This window comes from Typopeltis vanoorti, chromosome 21 (genome assembly GCF_054136105.1).
Source record: "Typopeltis vanoorti isolate ZY-2024b chromosome 21, IOZ_Tvanoo_1.0, whole genome shotgun sequence".
NCBI classification, from domain to species: Eukaryota; Metazoa; Arthropoda; class Arachnida; order Uropygi; family Thelyphonidae; genus Typopeltis; species Typopeltis vanoorti.
The window spans coordinates 76,230,458-76,257,340 of NC_143569.1; the positions used below are offsets into that span (position 1 = coordinate 76,230,458).

Here is a 26,883-nt window from a genome sequence, read left to right on the forward strand (position 1 = left end):
CAACTTGGCGAACACTTCTAACACCCACAATATCTCAACTGTTATAGCTGAGTGCCTCGTGAGCAACCTTCTGTAGTGAGTGCCTAAAGATGAAGCTAGCGATTCAACTGCAAAGGATATGAGGACGATAAAGAAGGATATTTGATGAACAGGGCTCTGAACTACTCCAGATTAAATGTTTTAGAAATGCCGATTGAGACCACTTGAGTTTCTTCAAACCTTTCCATAGTTTGACTCCAAAGGTCAGTGGCGAAGGCTCAACAATCACCTGCTGCCAAAGGCGGAAAGTTCATTTTGAAGGTCGCTCATTAGTTGGCGAGTCTCCAGGAAATGAAGAAGGCTGTTGGTGACTTTTTCTATGATTTTTCAGAAGACTGGCGAGAGAGCAATGGGTCAGTAGTTTGTTGGTTGACTTTTATCACCTCTTTTTGGAATAGACTGAATGTAGGCTTGTTTCGATGCTATGGAGTAGACTCCATTCAAGCAGGAAAGAATAATAAGAAGCATATTAATTTTCGACCACAAGTTTTGAGCAAATAAGAAAGATACTGTCTAGATTCTTTGTTCATGTCTAAGTTATTCAGGACTCTTCTGATTTCACTGGCTGGAAACTGAGGGTGACATACAGTGAGAAATTATTGATAACTTCGATGGAGGAAATATGGATACTTCACCTTAGTCATCAGAGAAGAAAGTGCAATGTAAAAATGATGCCAGAAGGTTAGCCTTGTCTTTAGGTGATGCTACTCTAGATAGGAGAATGATGGAGGCATAGATGGACAAAAGTTCTGTCAACGGCACAAGAATGCACAAGATGAATACCGCTCTTTTAGTAGAAGGAATTATATTGTAAGGTGGTTTCGGCAACTGAGATGGACAGCTGACAATCTGTTAGGAATCACAAGTCTTGTTTCGATGATTCTAGGTGCTGGTGCACATTGTTCATATTGCCATTTAAGCCGCGAATGTTGGTAAAACTGATATGATGTGGAAACTTTTTTGTGAGAATTGTTAATGGTTCTGGTTTTGGTAAGGTTTGTTGTTTTTTACTTTTGGTTGAATTTTCATGGTTCGGTTGGATTCTGTTTGTTTTTTTAATTTTTTTGGAGGTAAAAGAATTTTATTTTGTGATCCGCAGTGAAGCTGTATGTAATTAAGTTGTCCTTTATATTGTGTGTGTGTGTGTGTGTGTGTGTGGAGGGAGGAGAGATTACATAAAGAGTGGAGCATGCAGTGCGAAGAGAAAGACTCGCAAATATACCGTACACAGGCAGCAATCTGGGCTCCTGTCCACGCTTGTCTTCGAGGGTGTCTACACATGGAGCTTCTACATGAGGCTCTTTCAAACGGGAAGGTGAGTTTGACTTGACTATGAGAAAATATTGCACATTTAACAATCTTAAGTTTCCCAAATACGTGGATGAGAAAGATATAAATTTTGGTGTTATTTCAAGCGGACAAGTTATCTTTCAATATTCGGCTTTCTTCAGCCGTAAGATTTCTTTGAGAAACTAACTGCAGTTAAAAATATCAACTACATTTGTCAGTACCAGAAATGTATAGGACTGTGCCAACTTTCTTATGTAAAATTTCTTATCGTGGACAGGTTGGTAGATAAACGCAGATAAACCAAGATAATAATCTTAAAATTATGGGTTCATAAATCAATATGGAAAACATGGACTAACACCATGTTGAAAAGCAGTTCTCCTAAAGGGACTCTGCTTCAAAAACGAAACATTATTCTGGGAGCCAACATGCACTCTACAGAACTGTTGTAATTTAAGACGATTTGGATGTAAATTATTGCCTAATATACACTCTCATCCTCTTTTTAAATTGACAAAAAAAACATCATCTTTGAGTGCTTCTAAAGGACAAAGTATTCCGAATACTGACATTTCTTGTTCTCGTTTAGTTGTGCTTTGTTAACTTTATTTTACCTTGAAAATGCCTACGTTCGTGCAGGGAAATATCCGAGTAAAATATTTATTTAATACATTAATTTAATTTAATTTTAATTTAATAAATATCACAAATAAACAGACATAAATAAATATTTTCTTTCGTTTTTAAGCGTGCTGGGATTCATTAAATCATGGAAACTATATTGCTAATATTATAATAATGGACTATTTCATGTTGCATGTTTTCACTGGGAAATTAAAACATACAAATTTATTATTTATTTCTTCAAATTTTCCCATTTTAAACAATGGAGGATAGGAACTTTGTATATATTTACAAAGTTCCTATCCTCCATTGTTTAAAATGGGAAAATTTGAAGAAATAAATAATAAATTTGTATGTTTTAATTTCCCAGTGGAAACATGCAACATAAAACCTGAAAAAAAAATGGAAATAATAATAGCAATTCTGTTCTAGTTCGATAAAATTTAACGAAATTTTACGAAGAACTAGACTAAAATTTGTGACGTCATCTTAATTTGAGTATAAAAATCAGAAAAAATATATATAAGTATTTTATCTGGTGTATTTTAATATTATAAAGTACATAAACCAAAATAAGTTTTAAGTTTGAGTTGTTGATTAAATGTCCAAACTTGTTTTTTTTTTCAGGGGTTTGCTCACTTCAGGGATGACGCTCAAATACCTGTCTTTCAAAAAGGGACAAATCAACGTTTTCGTGTTTATTGTCAGGCGCTATCTGAGGTAATCTTTCGCACCTTCCATTAATATAGAAATAGCGTCCATAGTTCCATAAATACATCGAAAGTTAATAGATTCACAATCATATACTGCACTTTGAAGTAAAACATTCCAGAAAGAAAGCTCTCAATACGTTTTGTTATGTTAATCCCATCCATGAAAGGCAGTTAATCTATAGCATATTTACGTATCATGGCAAAGAGACCAAACATGGTATTTTATAAATCCACTTCATGCCTCCAGTAAGGGGAGTAGCAAAATCCATTGGATGATGAAAGTCATTCACCACCAATTTTAATGAATTTATGTTTTTGTGTTTTTATTTATTTTATACATAGTCCAGAGACCAAATATGGAACGTTTTCAAGCCACTTCAGACCTCCAGTAAGCGGGGCGGTAGTCTCCCGGGTGATGAAATTTATCTCTCACGTAAAGACAATCACAAATATCCATGTCCAAGGCAGGATTTGGTTCCGTGTGTGTGGATTCTACCGAATCAAGTTAGTTGATCGATCTCTAGGAGGCATTATTCTTCTCCTGAAACTTGGGTTTTTCCTTGAAAAAAAAAAACTGGCTAATGAACATAATTTATAGACGAAGTAGTTTGTAGACGAAGTGTATTTCTAAGTAATTTTAATCCTAACCGCAAAGAAGAAATCACAGAAAGAGAATTAAATATGATGTGGTTCGCTCAAGTAAATCTTAAGTAACACAGGCCTGCGATGGAAAAGTTGTGTGAGAAGTAATAATTGATTCTTATAGATTTTTAGGTGCTGAGTTCAGAAAAAATAGTAAAAAAAATTCCATTACCCACCAGTTTTACCCAATTTCTAATTTTATCGTTTTTATTGGTAGTATTTGGATTTAAATTCAGTTCATTGATATTTATTTTCATTCTCCTTTATTTACAGCTAATTAGTTGTATAAGTGCTTTTTTGAAGTGCCTTTTTATGGTAAATAAAGAAATGTCCATGAAACTTCTCATTCTTAAGATAGAAGACGGAGGGAAGAATGCAGATAAAAGGTTTAGGTATAGAGAAAGAGATTTTCTTCCTTATTTTTCAGAGGAAGGTGATTTAGTTTACTGTAGCGATATTCCCGGACTGATAAGTAAATTCAACGTAAAATATGAAGTCATCGAAATATGAAGGCTTCGGTACCAGTACCACATTCCGTGCGTTTGAAAGAACGATACGAAATTTTAGCCTTCATTCTCAGCCAAATTAAGTACAATGATCATGGATGGGGAATGATCATAGATCTGCGGTGATCTTAAGGTCATATCTATGATTTTGGGAAAACAAACAGGATACACCAAATACCCGTGCTTTTTGTGCTAGTGGGACAGCCGAGATCGAGAGCAACATTGGACCAAGAAGGAATGGCCAGAAAGAGTCACATTAGAACCTGGAAGTAAAAATGTGGTACACGAAACTTTGGTTGCTCGGGAAAAATCCTTTAACCCCGCTTCACATAAAGCTGAGACTGATAAAGCAATTTGTCAAGGCTTTGTCGAAAGGAGAGTTTTTAAATACATCTGTACAAAATTTCTGGGATTATCTACAGCAAAATTGAAAGAAAGTATTTTTATTGGTCCGGACATCGTAGGAAGGATAAACTGTTTGAAAAAGAAGCGTGGAAAGCTTTGAAAGAGGTGGTGACCAAATTTTTAGGAAATCACACGGACCCTAACTATAAAATGATTGTGGAAAACATTCTACAGAAATTCAAGGATTTGGGATACTCCGTGAGCTTAAAAGTGCACTTTCTCGACTCTAGACTACTTTAGACTAATTTAGTAGTCTAATTTAAACTACTAAATTAGAACTAGTAGTCTAATTTAGACTACTAATTCCTAGACTCTCAGGGAATCTGGGAACTGTCAGCGAGGAGCAAGGAGAGCGATTCCACCAAGACATCAATCAAGGTGATGGAAAGAAGTTATCAGGGTATTGCTGGATGTTGCACAGAGACGACCCGGGAAAAGAATTTCATATCAAAAAAGAAGCTTTGAAGGAAAACGAAAAAGACACCATAACAAAATATAAAGTATGTGCTAAAAATTAATCCTGAGCATATTCATAGTGCGAACCCTTGTGATACGGGCCGAGCGCTGTCTTCCTGGACAGCATTAGGCTATATGGGACCGAAAGAATACCCAGATAAGAATTAGCGGTTGAGGTGTGTTCAGTTCCGAGGATCCAGTGATGTCCTTGCCAAAAATAAAATAACCGTAACAAGGTATGGAGTTTTTTTTTGTTTGTTTGTTTTGTTTTTTGTCATCGACCACCGCAGGCCTGTTTCTTGCCAATCATGCAATCTGAATGACCGAAAACAGGTAATGGCCATATCATAAGTACATGTTTTATCTCTCTCTCTCTCTCTCTCTCTCTCTCTCTCTCTCTCTCTCTCTCTCTCTCTCTCTCTCGTGTGTGCGTGTAAACTTGAGATTAGTAGTTAGTGACTTGAATCACGATAAAACACGAATCACTATTTTGTAAGTTGAGTGAAACAAAAAAAAAAGTAAAGAATTATAAGAAGAATTTGCTTTCAAGTTGATTATGTTACGAAAATATAGACATTCCTCTGTTTAACAAAGTTCTGTGTTTTCAATAATCATAAGACAACAACAAAAATAAATAAATAAATAATCGCAAAATAATGGACATTTTACGGAAAAATGTCTGGAATGTATGGAAAAATTAATAATAGTAATTATTAATAATTAGCTATTCATTATCCGCCACGGATTGTGGTTAACATTGTTTTCTTACACCCAGGTAGCTTAAGTTCATTTCTGAAGTGGGAAAATAATTAGATATTGGCTTCATGGATCGAATATTCACTTCCGTGAACAATAGGGTTGTAGGCTGTGAATGTCTTTAGACGGTAGATTTCACTACAATTCATCGTCCTGTATGAGACGACCATCCTGCTTGCTGGAGGCCAAAAATGGCTCAATTTCCAAATTATCTTACAAGTCGTCTCTCCATGGTACTAATACAAGGTATGACGATAAATGGACAACCTTCCACAGGTGGAAGTCACAAAATATTAACAATAAACATAAACAACCATCAACAATAAATGACAATAAGTATTCCAATATTCCAATATGATCGGTGCTAATTTAATTATTAAAATGAGCAATATTAATTGGCACTTAAAACTTACAGGGAACAATGCATAATAGTTAGCAATACCAGCATATTCAATAAATAAATGAATTAGTGATTTATTAATAAATTTCTGATTTATAAATAAATCAAAAGGGAGCCTGTGTAGCTCAGTGAATGTGGCGTTTTCGCACCACAGCGCTTGACCGCACGAAGGAAGACTTTGTTTTGAATCTTCTAGAAAAATTTCCTCTAGTCGACGACTAGAGGAAATTTTTTTATGCCTTTTTTCGACCGGTTCCCGAGTAGTCGATTTCTGGCAAGGGCAAGCAGGTTTTTTCTCTCGGAAATTCAAGAAAATCCACCGTAGAACCCACACTATTTTCAGACATTAAATATATTGTGTTAGGATTAGGGACCACGAGATGGCGGCACTTGTCGAGCCATCTCTCTTCACTGCGTGCCGCTTAATCAGTGATAGCCTTGGGCAAGTTGTCTCTGATTGGGTACCAGTGGAGATTGAACTTCCCACTCAGTCTCCTAAAGTTAGACAGGGCTAACACGGCCTCGCCCACTCCCTATATGGGAATAAAAGGCATTAGCTGATTTTTTTAATAAATCAAAATATGCTAGTCTGCACTAACTTGTTACTTTTAAATTTAATTAATTTAATGTAGTACTGCTGAATTCAGTCGATTAATTAATTTCTGTTCATTTCCACCATCCAGACTGGTGCCACCATTAATGTTCACTACTGGATTGATGTTCTTCGTCCCATGGGTATCCAGCGGTCCTCACTGGTATAATGTAGTAAACACTGATTTGCAAGCCTGCTACAGGAACTGGTGGATTAACCTGCTGTTCTATAGCAACTGGCTGAAGATGCCCGACATTGTATGTTAACATTGTAAATAATTTTTATTCTCTTTCTCTCTCTCTCTCTCTCTCTCTCTCTCTCTCTCTCTCTCTCTCTCTCTCGCCTATATTTTTACTCCTTGTTTCCTTCAATTCGTATAGAATGTAAGAAATATAGACATTTATTTTTATTTCTTTCTAGTGTATGCATCATACTTGGTACTTGAGCGCAGATTTCCAACTCCACGTTCTTGCCTTGGTGGTTCTCATTCCTCTTTACAGGTAAGTAAGACTTCAATAGAATCAAAAAATTCCTAATGAATAGCCAAAGTTAAACTGAAAGAAGGATATGAATTTTGTTATTTAAGACATGCAGGCTTTTCTTTTTAAAGTAAGTGCTAAAATGTCCGGAAACTTCTTAATTAATATTCATTGGCAATATTTTTATTTCAAATTTACCTTTTAATGTTTTTCATAAATTTATGCACAGCGAATCTTACTTATAACCAATTTCTATTCAACTTCATTGTGATTTCTTTCAGAACATGGCCATTTAAAATACGCATTTCATTTAAAAATAACAATGAATAATCCAAATGATCCAACACGTATTGAGAATACATTCATTTCTCCAGTTACATTCATTGACCTTAACATTTCTGTTATGGAGAAAATTGACTGTTGAGAGTAGTAAAGTCCTTCGATGAGGGCTTCGAATGAAGCGAGATCAGGCTTGTTGAAATTAATCATTTGTAGAAAACCTACACTCAGAGAATCAATTACGAACAAAGGAAGGAGAACTGAAGATGTAATGTTTCTGTGAAGGAATCATTCGATCATAATCCCATTACAGACAAGGGGAGAATTCGGGACAATTAAGTCTACGGAAATGCTAATAAAAGTACAGTGGTGTTTAATCATAAACTAAGACCCATCAGCATAAAAACATAAAAGTACTGTATTTAAAAAATGACCTTGATAAAGCATTACAGCAAAAAAGGAATAGGAAGTAGGAGAGGCCTTTTAACCTTATCTAGCTTTTGGAGACTGAGTGGGCAGTTCAGTCTCCACCAGTAGCTAATCAGAGATAGTTGGCCCGCTACTATCACAAATTATAAGTTGCTACCGATGAAGAGACCGGAAAGCAAGTGCTGCCATCTCTTGGAACCTAACAGAATATGTTACTGTTTGAAAAACGATACAAAACTCCTAATTTCCAAAACAAATCGATTCGATATTACGGAATGGGAGTAAGAGAAAATGGATAAACATGTAATGAATCTCTCCACTCAGTACAGCTCACCCACTTTTTGCTCAGATCAAGATTCAGAAATCTGGATACCTGATACGTCGCGGTGTTTCTCATAAGCATATAACCATATCACCTTTGTCGAAATATTTCCAAATGATAAAACCGCTTAATAAATCCCCGAATTATGACTAAATTTTCGATTAATTTTTTAAACATATAGAAAAACTAACTTTATATTCTCCAAATATTCCTACTTCACTAGATGTTACCTCCTTATATATTAATGCTGACATCGCCAAAACACTCGGAACTGTACACTCTTAAGTTTCTAACAGACGAAAACCTAAAACAACGTACGAAGTGATCTCATTTTGACAATCACGCCCTAGTAAAATCTGCGCTAATTTCTTAAAAATAACTTTGAAATTACCTTGAAAATAACTTTTACGTTAAAACTTTTAGACACTAAATGGGCCAAAATATTAATTAGTGGCCAGCTGGTTGAGTTATTTTTTGGCTAATTTCGAATCAAATGATTTATTACTCTCTCTCTCTCTCTCTCTCTCTCACACACACACACACACACACACACACACACACACACACACACACACACACACACACACACACACACACACACACACACACACACACACACACACACACACAGACCAGACAGACCTCTGGAATTTATTTATTTATTTCTGATATAAAAAGAGATTTTGTTACCTTTTATTTTTCCTCCTCCTCCATTGGATCATAAATTTGCTATTTCAGGCGTTTAGACAAGCGTTTTTCAAATCAAAGCGTGGTTTCCTTATTCCTGGGATCCTTGAGTCCATTTTTGACTGGGGGGGGGGATTACATATCTGTGTGAGGCAGGAATTTTCTTCATCGCAACAGATTGAATGCACAAAAAAGAAATGAGCATACAGCTGTCTTTTATTAAGCGAGCTATTAAAGAGATCTGCAAAAAATGTAAAACAATGCCACTCTTTTTCACTATTTCTTTTGTTTGGCAAATATAGTTATTTTTAGTAACCAATATGTTATTTATGTTACCTCGTAATGGGTTTATAATTGTTATTTTTATATGAATGAAGAAATAACTATTTTAAAAATGTCTCAGTGTTAATTACTAATAAGGAAAATATCGATAGATATAACACATAAACAAAAGCTGTTTGGGATCCTCAATAATTTTAAGAGTGTAAAGGGGTCCTGAAACAAAAAGTTTGACGACTGCTGTTTTATACCAAAAGGCAAAATGTAGCTGCAAATTCTAAACGTGCTCGCCTGTCTTGCCACAAACGGCTCGTTTCCTTGCATTAGTTGCAAGCATACAAATAGGACGGCGGATGATTGATTCATTACATAGTAAATACAAGATTAGCATTTCTCTCTCCTTTTTTTTTTAAATAACGCCATGTAAAAATGAAAACTTAAAGGAAAATCTCTCTTCCAGGAAACCAGTACTGGGGATGATACTAGCAGTTCTCCTGATTTCAGCTGGCAGTGCAGCAGTTGGTGTCATTACCTACATGAACAACTATCCACCTATTCCTATGATTTCAATTCCAAGCGAAAGGTAAGTTTCGTGGTCATATATTTAGAATGCTGCTATTTCACAAACTGTAACTATTTAGCTATTAAGAAAATTTGAATGCAAGCATTTTGTGGTGTCACTGAGTTCGAATATAATTGGTGTTTTCGAATCATCCGTTGCTTTATTCTTAATTCATCGTTAAAAAAAAAAGAAGAAAAGAAAGAAAGAAAGAAAATCAGCATGCGTTTCGATAAGGCCTAATTATTAATGATTCAACATGAAGAAGTTTGTATTGTGAATCAGTCTGATAATAATGAAGAATAATATTATCACTTATTATCTTTATGTTAATACTACATTAATATTAAATTTGTCAGATTTAGAGTTCTTTACTGATAGATTATAATTATTTAATTTCCTTCAAATAGGATTTATTTGTTCCTCCTCCTCCTCCTCCTCATTCTCCTCTATTTAAGAGGAGGAATTTTTCCCCTCCGGCATTTTAAAAGTGCACGTTTCACCCTGAAGTAAAAGTGTGTTCTTTCTCAAGGATCGCGACAGTTTCTCAGTCAGTTACTTGCCAGAACGTGTGTTTCCATCAAAAGTTAAAAATAAAAAAAACAGATTTGTCTGAATAACCTTATTAAAATATTTTTGCAGCCTTACGTAGATTTCAGTTAACACTATCGTATTAAACGCCTTTCTTGCCCTTCACACAAAGAACTACTTGTATTCCGCCATTATCACTCTAACTAAACTTGTGGAAGACAGAAAAATTCTCTCCTGCAGCCTAATGAAAACTATGCCTATTATCATATCATCAGCCTAAATTCGGGACGTAAAAAATAGGCTTTAAATGGTTAAAAGGGCTTTTTATCCAAAAGCGCCAGTTTCCAGTTATCAAATTCATTATCGTTGTTTTCTGATTCGTAAAACAGCAAACAAGCAATTCTTTCAACCTCTCCAAGAGGAGAACGAAATGCTACTAATGTGTATGGAAAAAATGTTTAAAAAATTACACACTAAGAATTGTAGGGGAAGAAGAAGATATTTCTGATTCGTATAGCGCAAATGCCCCAATGAATTCTTGATCAGCAGAAAGCTATGACTCTGGAAACATTATTTCTCTTCGCCAGGAAGAAGTGAAACCATTCCAATAAAAAGTATTCCGAAACAGAATGAGATGTATTTTCGTTCTCTCCCCAACATTCTTTCAGTGTACCTTCTGAAACTATATATAGATCACGTTGCACTGTACGGTTTCGTAGGCCCTTCCAAAGCCCTATTCCCTCAGCAGTAAAAGCCGTTAAGAGGAAGGTGCTGTATCCTTATTGTTATTTTAACTGCAGCCAGCGCAAAACCATTCCACATTACATTCGAAGATAGAGAAGAGAAACATAAATACGCTTGGGTATGCGAAAAACTTTAGAAACAAATAATACCATGCATCCCCCTGTTCTATAAATAGCCCATACTATGAGCAATGTTTTTTCCAACCACTAAATACTTAAATAAGATAACTGAAAATTGGGTTTTAATTGGTCGGAAATTTGATACAACTAGAAACCGACTAGCCTTGCCACATTAACTGGTGGCTTCTTCTGAGTTAGATGAATATACAAATAACAGCTTAAAACAAACGAGCTTAGATTAGGAATCAATACATAATTGAAAAATATCAAATTCATAGGAACCGTCAGTCACTGTTAAGGAGGTGCGTCCTACGATATTCGGGTAGCCTTCAAACCGATTAGGACAGTACGGAATATGTTATGCTCCCCCTAAAGACCAGAATGCTTTCAATAAACACCCTGGAGGTTACATTTCTTGTTCTTGTGGCCTGGATTACATCGAACAAATTTGCAGAAGTCTAGAAAGAAGACAAAAAGAGCACATTGTATACGTAAACAACAACAGAGAGAGGTTTAGCATTCCATTTTTCTAACACTCACCATAACATTGAATGGGATAAAAGTAATATGCCATACATAGAAGATGACTACAGCTCTTGCAACATAGCTGCAGTAGTAATCCGCTCACAAGGCACCCTGAACAGAAACCAAGGGATGATCCGATCCTCTGTGATATCTGGAAATCACTCATGAGATCTCTCCGCACATCAGAGTTTAATTCCGCACTAATTATAGGACGCACCTGCTTAACAATGACTGACCAAGTGCTAGCATCCACACTCCACGTATTTGTTTAACGGTTCCTATGAATTCGGTATTTTTCAGTTATGTATTGATTCGTAATCTAAGCTCGTTTGTTTTAAGCTGTTATATGTATATTCATCAACTCAGAAGAAGCCACCAGTTAACGTGGCAAAGCTAGTCGGTTTCTAGTTGTATCAAATTCAGACCAATTAAAACCCAATTTTCAGTTATCTTATTTAGCCAATACTATCTCAAACAAGAATGATAATCAAATAAATACTACCTTATAATAGTCGTTAAAATCTCCCAAAAATCATAAATCAAAATCAAAAATACAACAAAAATAGCGAAACGATATCCTCCCCCTCCAAAAAAAAAAAAAGCAAATAACATCAACATTTTCATACAAGAGAACACACTTCAGTTATTCGAATTACGTCATGCGTGATACTGTAAAAATATAAAATATTTCTGTTTCCTTTACTTATATATCCTGGTGATGCTGCGACAGTGTAATATATTGTCACTTAATTTTATACGTTCCCCTTTTTATACTCTAGATTACTACCTTCTGTATTCTATACTCCTTCTACCCGAGAGCATTGGAAATATTTATTTAGATTTAGGGCTGCACCATCCATGCCTCGATATCGTGCAAGAAATATAGAACTTCCAGTAGGTTATTAAATCTTTCACAACAAAATCTCTTTATCATCCCTAAGTTATCAATTTGCTTTGCAGTCCTGGGCCCTTTTCTCACTTACTATTTATATCAACGTTTCCCGCTTAGGTTCGATTTTTATTTTTGAATCAGTGCATTGCAAAAGACAAGAAAATGAGACCAAACCATTATGTACTAATATATAAACAAAATTTAATTACTGATATCTAATAGTTACCATACAATACATGAATTCAAAACTTCATTCATGCAAGAAATTCATTAATCTTGAATAATTACTCAAACGTAATACTTGGTGAACTCTCTTATTTTTTTTCTAATTAAATCTCAGATAATGCATTCTATATCACAAATACTAAATATTATTCACACAGAACAAGAAATTTCTAAGTGCGCATTAACAATCGTAATTAGTCATCAACCATGCACCACACACACATTATATGACTCTTAGATTCTTATCTTAAAGAGTTAGTTAATTGACTGATAATCACATTGGCATATTTCATTCCCTTTGATTAAAACAGCTCTATGATGTGATAATAAGCAATTAATTAACACACATTAATCAAAGGAAATCTTAATTCGCCCAATTTTTCTTAAGGAAATTAACTACGCTCACGTTAAACTCGATAATAATTTTTTTTCACAAATCTACGAGCGATTCATGTACTTTAAACCACTATTTTTCTATATTAAATAGTTCAGCAGTTCCTTGAGGGGAATTCTCTTAAATCACAAACATAAAATAATTAGCATTCAGACTCACGTGGGTCTCTGACTGTCTTGCATACGCCTTCCCTCTTTGTTTCTTTTCCTTTTCTTTTCCGAGGCTTCAGGGGTTTCTTCTCCGTTCCGTGTTTTCCTCTTTTCATTCATGGGAGTCATAGGGCACTATTGAGGGATCGCGTCAGCCATCGAGATACTGGATAGGTTTCCTCCGGCGTCTTGAACTGACCGGCGAGGAACTGCGTAGGTTGGTGGGCATGCACGAACTGAAACAGAGCGGCAAGGCTTGAACCAATACGGCAAGATTTCCCCTTAGACTGTAACCTCCGGTTTATCCTTGGCTTTGGACTGGAAACTCCCTTCGTGGATGGACTCCCATCTCTCCCCTCCGGAACTAATCATCACCTCTTGATGACAGATCACGCAAGATGGAAACAGGAAGCCCTTCTCAACAAAATTCCAATCCTTATATTCTCAATACCCCTGCACTTCGGTTTAAGTTTATTGTACCCCAAATGTCCCCGTACATGTCTTGCATGTAGTTATGAGAATCCCGTACCACAGCACGTGACTGGCGGTTCTCGAACTTTCGCCGACAAATCCTATTCTTCCCCTTTGATGTCCTTAATCCGGCCTAAGGTACTTTCCGACTGATGGAGGCCGTCCCTTTTCAATACTGACCTTGAAGGACACCTGCTACAGGACTCCTAAATACGTTTCAAAAGGAACTGCTGACTTACAGACACTACCCTTGGTTTCAAACATCCTACTTCTGCTCTTAAACAACGAGCGAGTTAATTCCCTTTGGGCTTATTTTGATCTTTATACAAAGTTTAAACATACAAAACATAGATACATTATATACAAGGATTTTAAGGCGTGTTCCTACAGTAAAAATCGATGTACTAGAGATTTTATTAATTTTCGTAACATCGAGTTTTTACAATACCTTCCGTAAGAAGGAAGGAACATGTGCTTTTGTGAAATTAGAAATTCCTTTGCAACGATTATTAAATCTGGAATTCCCTCTTTATGATTTGCTCTGACTCAAGACTCCCTTGACTCACTTTACAGCTTTCCTTTTGTTGTCTTTACCGCTGTTTTAATTTTAACGACGGTACTGACCTCTCTGATTATTTTTCTCTGAAATGTAATATTCCTAAATCACTTTTAATCTTCATTATTCAAGCTGGCTCCCTGCTCTAACTTCATAGATCAAGCAAGAAGTCAAATTATTGCCCATTAGTCATGATCTAACACGAATGATTAACCTTAAACTAGAGTACAAAATAATCAATTTTGCCAACACACTGGACCTTGTCTGAAGGAACTTTCCCTCCAAATATACTGCAGGCATTAACTCGTCTCTTGGAAATTCCAGTCTCTGCCTCCTACCCTATGGCACTATAACGATGCACCTGGGATGACCTCCAATATTTGTACACGTCTGTTTCGTGGCCTGATTGACCTTTCTATTCTTTTGAATTAAACAACTCTTCCGACTTAAAGCTGAAAAAAAATAATCCTCGCTGAACGAGCATCATTATTTCTCACTCTATTGCCTAGCTTTGTCCACGGCAAGGCTCTCTAAAACTGTGTCGTTGCAACCCAAGATTAAAATGCTGTGAGAAGTTGAAGTAAAAAACTTCAACTTCTCACTGCATTTTAACTACACTACACGACAGCCAGAAGCGTAAGAAAATCATCAATAATTCTATAGCAGACTTCGTAAAGGCCTCGGAAGTAAAAATATAATATATTTCCATACTGTTCACCTTTCATCATATATTTATTTTTTTAACTTAAAAGATCTGCAGTCAAAAGATGCGTTCTGATTCAAAGGTGCTCAGTTAATTCAATCCCTAATATGGCTTCCCCAAGGAGAGTGACGGAAGCCATATTGGTAATCATTAAGTAATTTTATCCCATTTGGACACAGACCAGGAAATTCTTTGATCAGTTTACACCGTCCAAAATATTTGTTCATGTCTATTCGAGGCTTTCTTACAAAGCCACTATCGTTTAGTCTCCTTGTTGCCATTTGTGACTGGAATGGCAGCTTCCTTTGTGATCATTCACTGCATTTAGTGATAGATATGTTATTTATGATGTTATCGTAATGGATATGACATACAGTGTTTAGTTATTCCTTTCTTGGAATAACTATAAAACTTTTATATATCGAAATCCTTAAAAACCAATTCTCGTAACAAAGAAACATGTTTAGTTAAAATAACTAAATAAAACTCCTGAAAATTGCTTACTTTATTTTCATAGACAGTAGGAACTAATAAAAAAAAAAATTCAGCAATGTGCTTATTTCTGAGTGCCAAGATTGTTTTTAAAGTGTGTTAATTCAGTTATTTGAAAGATAGTAATAATTAATGTCAAGCTGCATAACTCAATAATACTGCTGAAATACGTTTCAGTTCTTACTGGCTATTTTTATCTATTTTTATTCGCTGGCTTTACTAATTAAAAGTCTGTTTTAATTTCTTGCAGCTATTTCTATCAAATGTTCGAAGATATTTACTTCAAAACTTACGTCCATATTGGTTCCTACCTATTAGGACTACTGCTTGCTTACTTTCTCATCAAAAACGAAAACATGAAACTTGGACGGGTGAGAATATTAAAGTATTTGGCTTAAAAGCTTTGAATAATATAGTTACTTTTCCTATCAAATATCATGTTTATTTTGACAAAAGCAAATAACATTTGCATAAAGAATAAAGATAAATACAATACTTTATTTTATTAATTACTTTATTTATTGCATACTTTTATTATATTCTACTGTGTACATTATTCATTTAGGAAATTCGATAGTATCATGCCCAGAAGCTAGCTAGGTTTTTGGCACCTTTAGCAAAATTCATAAATGCGTGCCTTTTTAAGTGTGACAATTTCGTGAACTGGTAAAACATCCTTTCACCCTGCGCCGTTGGCAACTGCCTCAATGCCATAGCCTTCCTACGCCAATGATCATGCCACTACATATGTTATGTATATTGTTAACGCAAATAATCATCCTAACACTGTTTAATAAAGTACATGTATAACTAAAATATTACTACATCTTAATTTACAAAAATGCGTTTGTGCATTCTTTTTAGTTCATTCAGAAAAGAGGATCATTATTAGCCTAAAATCACTAATAATTTTTTTCGCCATTATTTTGAGCTAGTTTAGCGGTTAGTATGACGACTAACTGGTAAACTAGCGCAAAACTTTGAAAAGTCCAAGTTTTTTTAATTAATAGCCAGATTTGCAAAACAATGAGACAATTGGAACTTTATACAACTTGAAAATAAGATCGATAAACTTAAGTTCTAATGTTATTTGTGATAGACCGATTTTTCGTAATAAAATTAATTATTACTAAACTTTGAACAAGAAAGCTAAAAGATTCGCTTAGCATTGTTCATTATTAATATTATTAAAATTATTCAATTTGTTATATTGTTAATATTATCAACTACATTCATGACTATTTATAGTCAAGTAAGCAAACAGAATTTGCTTTTTGAAAAAATATCAATCGCACACGTTATATTCTGAATTACTTACAAGACAAAGAATCTACCTAGAAAACAAAAATTCGGGGGAGTTTTGTGCCTTCGACCACTGTTGCTAATTAACTAATTATTTATCAAGCAAATAACTCTGCAAAACCCTTTCTCATTACAAACTATCATAACAGACGCATCACTCTTAGCCAATCATCTATCTCAAATAAAGTAAAGGAAATCTACCTTTACATCATTTGAGGGATACGAGACTAAAGAGAACAATTACCTTTGAATTTCTTACAATAATTCTGTACAAGACCATGGCCAATACTCTCTCTCTCTCTCTCTCTCTCTCTCTCTCTCTCTCTCTCTCTCTCTCTCTCTCTCTCTCTCTCTCTCTCTCTCTCTCTCATAAGAACGGATGATACTTGCGTTAGGAAATATTACTTAATTTTTGTAGATTTTCGGCTAGGTTTCATAGCCATTGTCAGTATAGCTGAGATGAGATAAACACTTAAAATTGCAAGCTCGTGACTACATATGCTATCAACTGCAGGTGGATAACGCTCCATCTACATTCATCTAATTCTACTATTAAAATTCAAAGAAATAAATTTAAATAATTACAATTTTATGAAACACATAAATCAGCAGTGCGTTCAGGGTAACTTGCCGAAATTGAGAAAGTTTAAAGTAATCGTTTTTGTTTAGGTTACGACTGTAAATGTGTGCTTCACAACTTTCTTTATATAATCTTTCAAGAATGAAACAACTTTTTATAGCTTAATTCCAGTGAATTAGGTGAAGTGACTAGCTAAACTAGAGTTATCAGACTCATGAAATAAAATATACTCTTGATGTTCCTCCAGAAGGATCTCGGCAGAACGACTAATCTGCCCATAATAGCAAAGGTCCCAAGAACAAAGGGTTCTGTAAATTCCAGGAGTATAGAGAAAAGGATATTTGTCTTTCGCAGGCACTAGGAAGGAATTTAGTTTACGAATTGGTCGGAAAGAAACTTGTAGGTCAATCTGACGAAGAGGTCCTGCAATTCTCTCTGATAGTCCTTTAACATATGGAATCGAAATTCTCTTCTCAGGGGAGGGCCGGGATGAGGGGCTATTATTATTAATTTTTTATCATATATCTTTACATCGTAACCATTACATGAGAGTAGCTATGATAAATGACACTTAAAAGACACTCTGTAGAACAAATCTTATGAGCTCTGTGAACTGAATTTTAATCTCTCTCTCATTTTTCTTTCAGCGAAAGAGACAAAAAGCCATAGAAGGTATTCATTAGCAAACACAGTAGATATGTAGATAAGAACAAGTGCACTGTGAGTAACAACATTAGTCATAAAGATGAAATTTCCATGAAGCTAGAAATAATTATAGATATGATTCTAGACATCGAAAAAAGAGTTTTCTATAGAGCCATATTTTCGAGTGATTTCTCAAGGAAACCATTTGAAAAAGTTCCTGCGAACAGTATCTTACTGGTTTGCCACTACTGAAATGTCGGTAAGACTTGTCAAATGGCCCCATTCTGGTGTTGTCAGTCACTGGGTCCACAAGCAGTCCAATAGACCACGTCATCAGCAGAGAAATCAAGCCACAACCCTAGATCTTTTGCTATAATTACTTCATCTTTTGCAGACAGAATCATTTCACCACCATCACCATGGCCCTCTAAACTTTCATTTTCAGCTGTTATTTCAACCTCACAATGTTTTGTAAAGATATCAAGAGAATTTATAGACAAAATGAGGTCAGTAGTGAGACACGTGCTAGATGAACCTGCTTGTGACACCTTGATGATTCCAACATCATCATATTTTGATTTTGAAGTGATCAAAGTGGTATTTGTGTCCACTTCTGATGACGGAGATTGGCTCTGATCAGGAATTGGTATATAATGTTGTGGAACTTGTGTGAAGAAATTAGTCAGCTTCGCAGTCTCGGAATCTAATTCCAAAGTCTCCTCTTGTTTCTTTTTTGACAGTTTTCGCTTTTGTGCACCACTTAACTGAACACGTTTCATCTTGGTTCTTGGGATCTGTTAAATACAGAAATAACAAGATTATTTTTGTTGAATATTAGGTGGAAATCAACACAGTTACACACATATCACAGGCAAAATCATACGAACAATTTAATTTTCGGCTTACAGTTGAAGCTTGTGCTTTCGTGCTTTAATTAACTCTTATTTTTATCAGAAGCGCGTTTTTGAGACAACCACGTGATTTATTTTATATTTGCTTTTGGAGCCTTTTATAAGACATAATTTATTTAAAACAAGACCTAAAACAGACAGAAAAATAAAAAATAAAATGGTTACGTTAATTTTAAAAAAAAAAATTACCTCATTTGACACAACGGTAGTGCCAGAAAAAGCGTCGTGAGCGATAATACGGTGTAAACGAACCGTCATGCATGTGGTTAGAGTTTTATTAGCCCTTCTACACGTCATTATTTATTGAAACAAAGCAGGTAACAGTAAGAAAAGATAAAAACAATGAAAAAACTAATTAAAAGTTAATTTAAATTAAATTCGCCATCTAACTTCTAACTAAAGCAGCAAGTCTGTGGTGCCTCCCTTTCCATGATACCCTAATAAGCACGTGCTTATTTTGCTTAATGGTTAATCCAGCCCTGCTGACAGCTCTTTCTTTTTTAAGACTTTGAATAAATGTAAATTAATACAACAAAGTGCGATAGTTTAAAATGGACTCAATATCCATAGTACCGCAGTCCCATTTTTAAATTTATATTTTGCCATTGTGAATTTCTTCACAAAAGACTACTGGTCTTTTGTAAAATTATTAATAGTTTTTTTATTATTATTATTTATATATTATATGTATATATATTCTGATGAAAATATGTTAAGACAAACTAACATATATTATATAATCTTCTAACAGTCTTCGCTTATAATTGGATCTTGCATCGCTATAGCATTTGGTTTCGGCGTGCTGTATGGGCCATTCGAAGCACAGAAGGGTAATTTTCCATCTCCACTTGTGAGTGCATTTTATGCTTCTACGCATCGAATTTTCTGGTGTGCAGGAGTTGGTTGGGTAATTCTCGTTTGTATCCTCAATCAGGGAGGTATGTTATTCGATTTGTTTTATGATATCTATTAAATTAAAACAATATAAAAGAATTGTTTACAGCTACATAGTTAAAACCATATCGATGTAAATGAAAAAAAAAATACAAAAACATAAGGAATCTGATTAATAGATGAACTGTTAACTGAGTACCAGTTAATCAGTTCGCATAGTAAAAATGCAAACTGATTGTTTGCATTTTACTATGCATATACGAGTACAGGGTCATAATAAAAAAATTCTCCAGTCTCATTTGTCTCTAGTTATTGAAATGTCGAATTAAATACACCACTTTTGATATAGCAACTATAATAGCATTTCTGATATACCAGATCTGTATATCAATAGGTAGAGTTTGCTTTCTACTGTTTAATTTTCAGTCGGCATTATTTCTACATATAGGAACGCTTTTCGAAAGATCAAAGACGGTTTTCTTTTAATAAGAATTTATCCACAGCTACCTTCAAAATACTTCCCTGTATATGTATTCCTTCCGTGACCCCGTGTTCCTTCAAACTTTTTTTTAAGGAGCACTGGGTCTCAAAGCAACTCTGGATATATCTAATTTCAACATACCTAGCAGTAGAATGATCAGGATCTGAAAACGCCTGGTCAAAATTAAAATCTTCGAGTTCTTCTATGAAAAACAATGAAAAACATACATTTCCCCTTCTTTCCGATTAGCTGTTTAAAAAAAAAAAGTTTAGTAAATTAGGAGTTAGAAGAGTATTACAATTATGCACCTTCCAATTCATCAACTTGAGGAGACGGATAACCACCTGTGCGCTAGACCCGTCCGCAAAAAATTTTCAAAAATTTCTTCGTCTCTCAGAAATAACGCTCCAGCCACGTATATCAAAATTTTTAACCTCTAAACAGCAGGATGTCGCACTAGTTAAAAATCGTAATTTCATAACATTGGATTTAATAAATAAAATACTGTCTACATTGGTTTGTGTTTTTGTCTTTGCCGTCAGCCGGTCCGCGAAATATTTCTCCTAATTTCCCCGGTCCGCAGGTGTAAAAAGGTTTAAGAACGCTGCGCTAGACTATTGGGCTGTGCTAACATCAGCTACACGGTCTCTTATTAACTTCGGACTTCAACGCAAACAGTTTGTCCGCAGAATACAAGTAACACACATAATACGCTGAATCCATAGTCTTTGTCTTGGCCATAATTCTGATCGTCGCAATCTCGGAAGCTTGGTATAAAATTTCAGTGGCGACCTCTAAGGACTATATTCCAGGACTCTAATATGCCAGTGCATCCAGTACCGTGGATCGTATTTGGACAAAACAATTGTTTATATTCTTGAATCCCGACCAAGCTACCCTCATAACTGAAATACCCTCGCACTGCATCTCACTGCCTTAAAGATTATCAATATAAGCTAAGGATTATATGAATTTCTGAGATCAGCCTATACCAACGTCGAAGTTCGCTTTAAAGATCCCTTTTCTAGGATACATTATTTATGTTATTGTTAAACCTATGAAAGTCACGACTGATTTTATGCGAGTCTGCGATGGCCACCTAATATTAATAATACTTTTACAATAAGAAATCTTGAAATATTTAGGTATTATCACAAGTTTAAAACACCTTAAAATTAAATTATCTTTCGTTTGACGATCTCTTAACCCACATAACCTTCATATAGTGTATCTGGACTAGTTTCACCTATGTTAATGGCAAAATTGCATTAACATAGGAGAAACTAGTCCGTATACACTATCTGAATATTAGTGTATATTCTGAATTGTGAAATACGGGTTGGAGGTTTAATAATATAATATAATGTATATAATAAAATGTATATGATAAAATGTATATAATAAATGTATATAATAAAATAATGTATATAATAAATTAATTTATTATATACATTGTTTAATGTATATAATAAAAAATTATTATATACAAAAAATATATATATAATTAATAAATAAAAGTCATTAAATATTTATACGCCTTACTGACTTATGGGCCTGTATTGTGAATTGATAGTGTTTATTGTGATAGATGATTCATGAGAATGAAAGGTCATTCCGTTTAATATGTTATTATTATTATTATTATTATTATATTATATTTTATTTTTACACAGGTATAGTACAAAAGATGCTATCTATGAGATACTTAGTCGTGTTAAGCCGATTGACTTTTTTCACCTACCTTCTGCATGGCCCACTAATTTGGATTCGATATGGCCTTCTTAAAGAAAAATTTGTTTTGAATGAATTTAATGTGGTGAGTATTTACTGCTGAATTTGGTTATAATTTCCTTGAAGTCATTCCTCGACAAAATTGCCAATTTTCATCGGAGACAATATCTTACCTTTTGTCTGCCATGTTAACGAACCCGTCCGTTGGTTCGATTTTGGAAATGGATTTTTGGAAAAAAAAAAAAATAATGTGCGCTAATTTTTATGAGTTGCGTTGTAATTATCGAAAGGTAAGAAATTGTCTGATATGCTACGTTTCACATTTAAAGAGGAATGATCCCAAGTAACTATAGCCCTGAATTTATAATAATAATAAAAAACAGCATAATCAAAAAAACGTTATATTTTCTTGCAAATGAAGGTGCTAGCAAAAATATGCTACAACTGAACATTAATATGGTGCCAAAGCAAGCAGACGAGACGAATCGTCAATGTAATTAACTACATATGTTTGAAAAAAGAGGTCGCTGCTATTACTTAATTGGCATGGAACATGAAGCGTATGTGTGCAATGGAAGTTTCATGGAATCTTTGAAATTTTTCTGAAACAGGATAAAAATAACAGCTACCTCTCTTTTCTTTTTCTTTTTTTTTTAAATAATAATTGAACTTGAAATTATCGTGCGCATCATTAATATAGCCAAAAATTCAAAAAGTTGTATAGAAATGCAAGCAAATTTATCTCTCAATTTGGCATATTTCTTCATAATTGATACTAGAGCATCAGTCGATCATCTGTTGGACGTTTTTTTCTTGATCGACTCACGTAGAACATCCTGGTGTGCTTATAATCAAACCCTTATTTACGACGTATACGCACCACACGCAAAAGCAGTATATGCAATTCCATTTATAACTAGAGTATCAGTAGCTTAAATATATAAATGAACTGGTGGGAGACGCAACCTGTTACTTAATGCCAACTGAATAACAGTGAATTTAGCTAAACAGCATTAATACTGTTTAAAAAGATATTCATTGAAGTAACTGTTACTAAAGGTTGCTATGACACTTAAGTGGTCAACTTTCTTAAATCTTTAGGGGAGACTAAAGTTGGGTGACTGAGTAATTAAGATTAATAAGTTCGTTATAATTAACACGGTTCCTAGTAATTAGTATCATATCCCAGACAATATTCGAACCCGGATCTTTTCGAACATAGGGACAGTTCTATCTTTCCAATTACAAGCTCAACATGCATAAAGTTATGTATTTTTCAAATCAAATATGTAAGGATTTTTTAGATTGTTGTTTGGAAACTATGAAATTTATTTGTGTAACTGTAGACCTTGTAAACTATCTAGAGGAACAAGCAGTTTGGTTCTAACCAGTAAAGTTATAATGGGTCTGTAATTGCTTCTGTTTTTCTCTCCTTCTAAAACCCATGTGATTAATACAGTTTTTTTAATATGTGCCCGCTTTCAAATATTTATTTATTATATCTATTACTTTTTTCCCATTGGAATTGTATCTTTATCTGTTTGCTTTAGGACTAATTGAAGCATTGCTGGTTCATTGTCATTTAATATTAGTTCCGATGCCACCGACACTTCCTGCTTTGTTGTGATTGATCTGTCGTATAGGAGAAAACGGTTCATTCTCTGTAATGGATAACAACAGTTGAGTTTAATTTGCACCTAGTCCTAATGGGATGTCATGCTTTGCTTGCAGGAAATGTTTTGTTTTCTCTTACACTAAAAAAGAATTAGTTGAAGTTCTCTTAAGTTTACTTAGGTGTTGGCTTTTCTTGGTGGAGTGAATTACGTTAATCAGATGCCAGATTTTCTTTACGTCGATTTGGGGAAACACTTATTTTTCATTGTAATGCATTCATTTGGCAAGATATATTTGATACATGAAGGTCTTAAGGTGGTTCTCCTTTAACACTGCAGTGATAGGCTAATGAGGATTATTTGATTAAGCTGTGCTAATCCCACCTACTTCGAGCTAGGGTTAGCTTTTATGAAGAGAGTGGGATTAGTATACTCTATTTATGTTTAGTACTTTTATGGGTAGAAAGCAGGCGTTGGATGCTGGTGGTTTGTGAAGTGAAAATAGATGTGAATGCTATATTAATTGTGTTAGGATAGTTTCTACAGTTCGTGTTTTAATGTTCTGTAATAGTCTATGTGTTTTTAATTTTGTGGTAGGTTGTTGAGTAGCGTGGGTATGAGATGTGATCTCACTGAAGAACTGTATGAGTTGTTGAAAGATCTTGGTGTGTCAAGACAGTTGACAGTTAATATTAATTATTATTAAAATTAATAATAATAATATTAATAATAATTGATTTATTCCATTCTGATCAAATAAATTCGAATTTTTTTTTTTCGTTTCAGGCTTACGAATTTCATGGTCACGTCGTAGTTGCAGTCTTTGCCGCATTTATTTGCTATATTCTTGTAGAGGCTCCCTTTGCAAACCTTGAAAGGTTCGCATTTTTCGGAAGAAATCCGGCAGCAATAATCACCAATGGACAAGTGAAGGAAGAGAAAAAAAGAGAAGAAATCTCTGTTTCTGTGATTGCCAACTCAACCGAATCATACAGCATCAAACTTTAATTATCCTAGATACGTTTCTACAGAGATATTCAACACGCAAGAGCCGAGTGATTTCTGATTGTAGTCATTCGAGATGAGCGTAATCATAAAAAAAAAAAAAAAAAAAAGATTACAAATCTGCAAGTCGTGTGTCAACATGAGCAATCCGTATATAAAATTGATGTGTCCGGTTGCATAGGGAACATCGATCAAAATCTTCACGTCATATGGTCTATCATCAGTTACTAATTGTTCAAATATTCGTCAGACGAATAGTGATTACGGTAACCCGTAATCACTATTCGTTAAACCATTATGAGTTAAACCATTAACTCAGTTAATGGTTTAACTCATTAACATTAATACAGTGTCATGATTCAATCATGACACTGTATAATATATACGGTAATCCTATATCGAAATTCTATCCAACGAAATCTATTCCAATTAAATGAGATTTATAACTATGGATACACTCTTCAACTACTAATTGATCACACACACACACACACACAAATTATTTAGAATCGGAATAAAATACCGATGTATGAACCATGTAGGAAAGTTAATGTTTGCAGGAAAAAAAGGAAGAAGAAAAAGAAGAAATAGATCCGTTATACCACGCGCTGCTTCTGAGTTATAATCCTTTACACCAGTTTTCCTCAATTTTTTTCTGGCGCGGCCACTTGAACAAAATATTTAACTCGACGGTAAACCCCATACTTCCCATCCTTTACTTCTAGGTGTAATAGTTGGCTGTAGCATATACAATCTTAATATTTTTCGAAAATCAGGATACGAATAGGAGTATGTTGTGAATTATACCAATAAAGTGAAACACTTGTCAGGTATTTATTTATATCATGTTCCAAGCGAGAATTCAAAGGTTACTTGAATGAAGCAGTAAAAGGTATGGTTTGCAATTTTTACTGATTCATTCATAAATGGGATCTGTCTGGCATATTCCTAGCATTGAGATATACAGCGCGTGGTAAAATATTACGCCTATTGTTATACTGAAAATGAAATGAATTATGTAAAAGGACTTTTTATAATCAATAGGATTTATAATATATCGTATTCTAAATATTGTCTTGGTTTGTATCTGAAATACAAACTAAGACGAAAAAAAAAAACTTATTTCCTAATAAAATTCTCGAGGCCCACCAGAGAAACCGATTGGCTATCACTTTCAGAAATACTGCTTTAAACGGTGCTGAATAGAACTGCCTTTCCAACAGTGTCATTTAATTAAATAAAAGCAGTTGATGACGTAATATAAAATGTAATAAGTTCCAAATTATATAAACTGTACAACTCAGTGAAGAATCATAAAAATATTAAATACCGCAAACAATTATTATAATTGCAATGTACTGTACGTTGGAGGTGTCACGCAATAATAATAATAATCTTTAATATTCATGGAGTAATTTGAATATCTACATAAATAAATTACACTATGTGCAGTTTATTTATTTGAAATGTACTGGAAATAATAAACTGCCTACATCACTATATGTGGATTGTGCGGATGTTGGAATTGTAAAATATTTGAATATTTGTGTTAACGCCTTTTTTTATATATATAATTTTGTGATTGTTACCAGTTTCTGTGTAAATAAAAGTAACAAGTTTATTTGTAGTACAGCTGGTGATTTAGATCAATATTTTAAACATTTCACATACTCGTTAATGAAAACATATAATGTTTTTTTAAAAAAAAAATTCTCGCACAACAGAAAGACTAATGAAAATATTGCTTTAACATTAGTAACTTTCAGATTTACAAAAACAACACGCAGAAATAAAGGTTTTAAAATAAAATAAAAAGAAGAAGAAGCTCATAATTCACAATATCAACCGCACGTCGCTACCGCCACCTACTTCTTCACTAGAATGAAAAGGAGGGAAGAAGATTTATTTACATATTAAGAATATAGATTTGCTGCATTAAAGCGATTTGAGTGTTTCTGTAGGCTAATGGTTCTCAGAAAGTAGTTTATTGTAGCTGCAGAATTTTTTACGATTCAAATAATGTTTTTATCGAAACAAGCACACATAAGTGATTATAACGCTGATTAAAAGTGCATATAAGAATAACCTCTCGATAAAAAAAAAAAAAAAAAAAAAAGGATCGAAATGGCCATAGATGGAAGGGGAAGAATTTGGGTGCCAAGAAATTTGTAGAATTGGTGGTAATATAGAAAAGGTGAGGTATCTGAAAAGTGATGTGTGTAGGACTTGTAGAATCAAAAATATTTATGTATGTTTACTAATGCCAGAAGTATTCGAACTAAGGGAACCGAAATTGTTTCATTGCGTGAGTTTATTCTCCCCAAAAATTTTTTGTATAAACAAGTTTGTTAGATGAGGATATCTATCAGACAGCCAATCCCCAATTCAGCCCCACTAATCTACAATCTAGCCTCATCCGTTCCAACTTAATACCAGCTTGTCATGTGACAATGTACCAAAGGG

At 34.3% G+C, this 26,883-nt stretch overlaps 1 protein-coding gene across 1 annotated transcript in view; it reads left to right on the forward strand.

Annotated features, from left to right (window-relative positions):
• The window catches only part of LOC150094995 (O-acyltransferase like protein-like), a 64,888-nt gene extending 38,836 nt beyond the window's left edge, over window positions 1-26,052 (forward strand). The window contains exons 8-15 of the mRNA XM_090411122.1: window positions 2,581-2,673; window positions 6,515-6,680; window positions 6,844-6,923; window positions 9,359-9,481; window positions 15,509-15,629; window positions 19,448-19,634; window positions 21,745-21,887; window positions 24,202-26,052. Of these exons, the coding sequence (XP_090267248.1) occupies window positions 2,581-2,673; window positions 6,515-6,680; window positions 6,844-6,923; window positions 9,359-9,481; window positions 15,509-15,629; window positions 19,448-19,634; window positions 21,745-21,887; window positions 24,202-24,423 (1,135 nt within the window). The 3' untranslated portion in view covers window positions 24,424-26,052. The remainder of the gene's footprint in view (window positions 1-2,580; window positions 2,674-6,514; window positions 6,681-6,843; window positions 6,924-9,358; window positions 9,482-15,508; window positions 15,630-19,447; window positions 19,635-21,744; window positions 21,888-24,201) is intronic.
• Window positions 26,053-26,883: the final 831 nt, after the last annotated feature.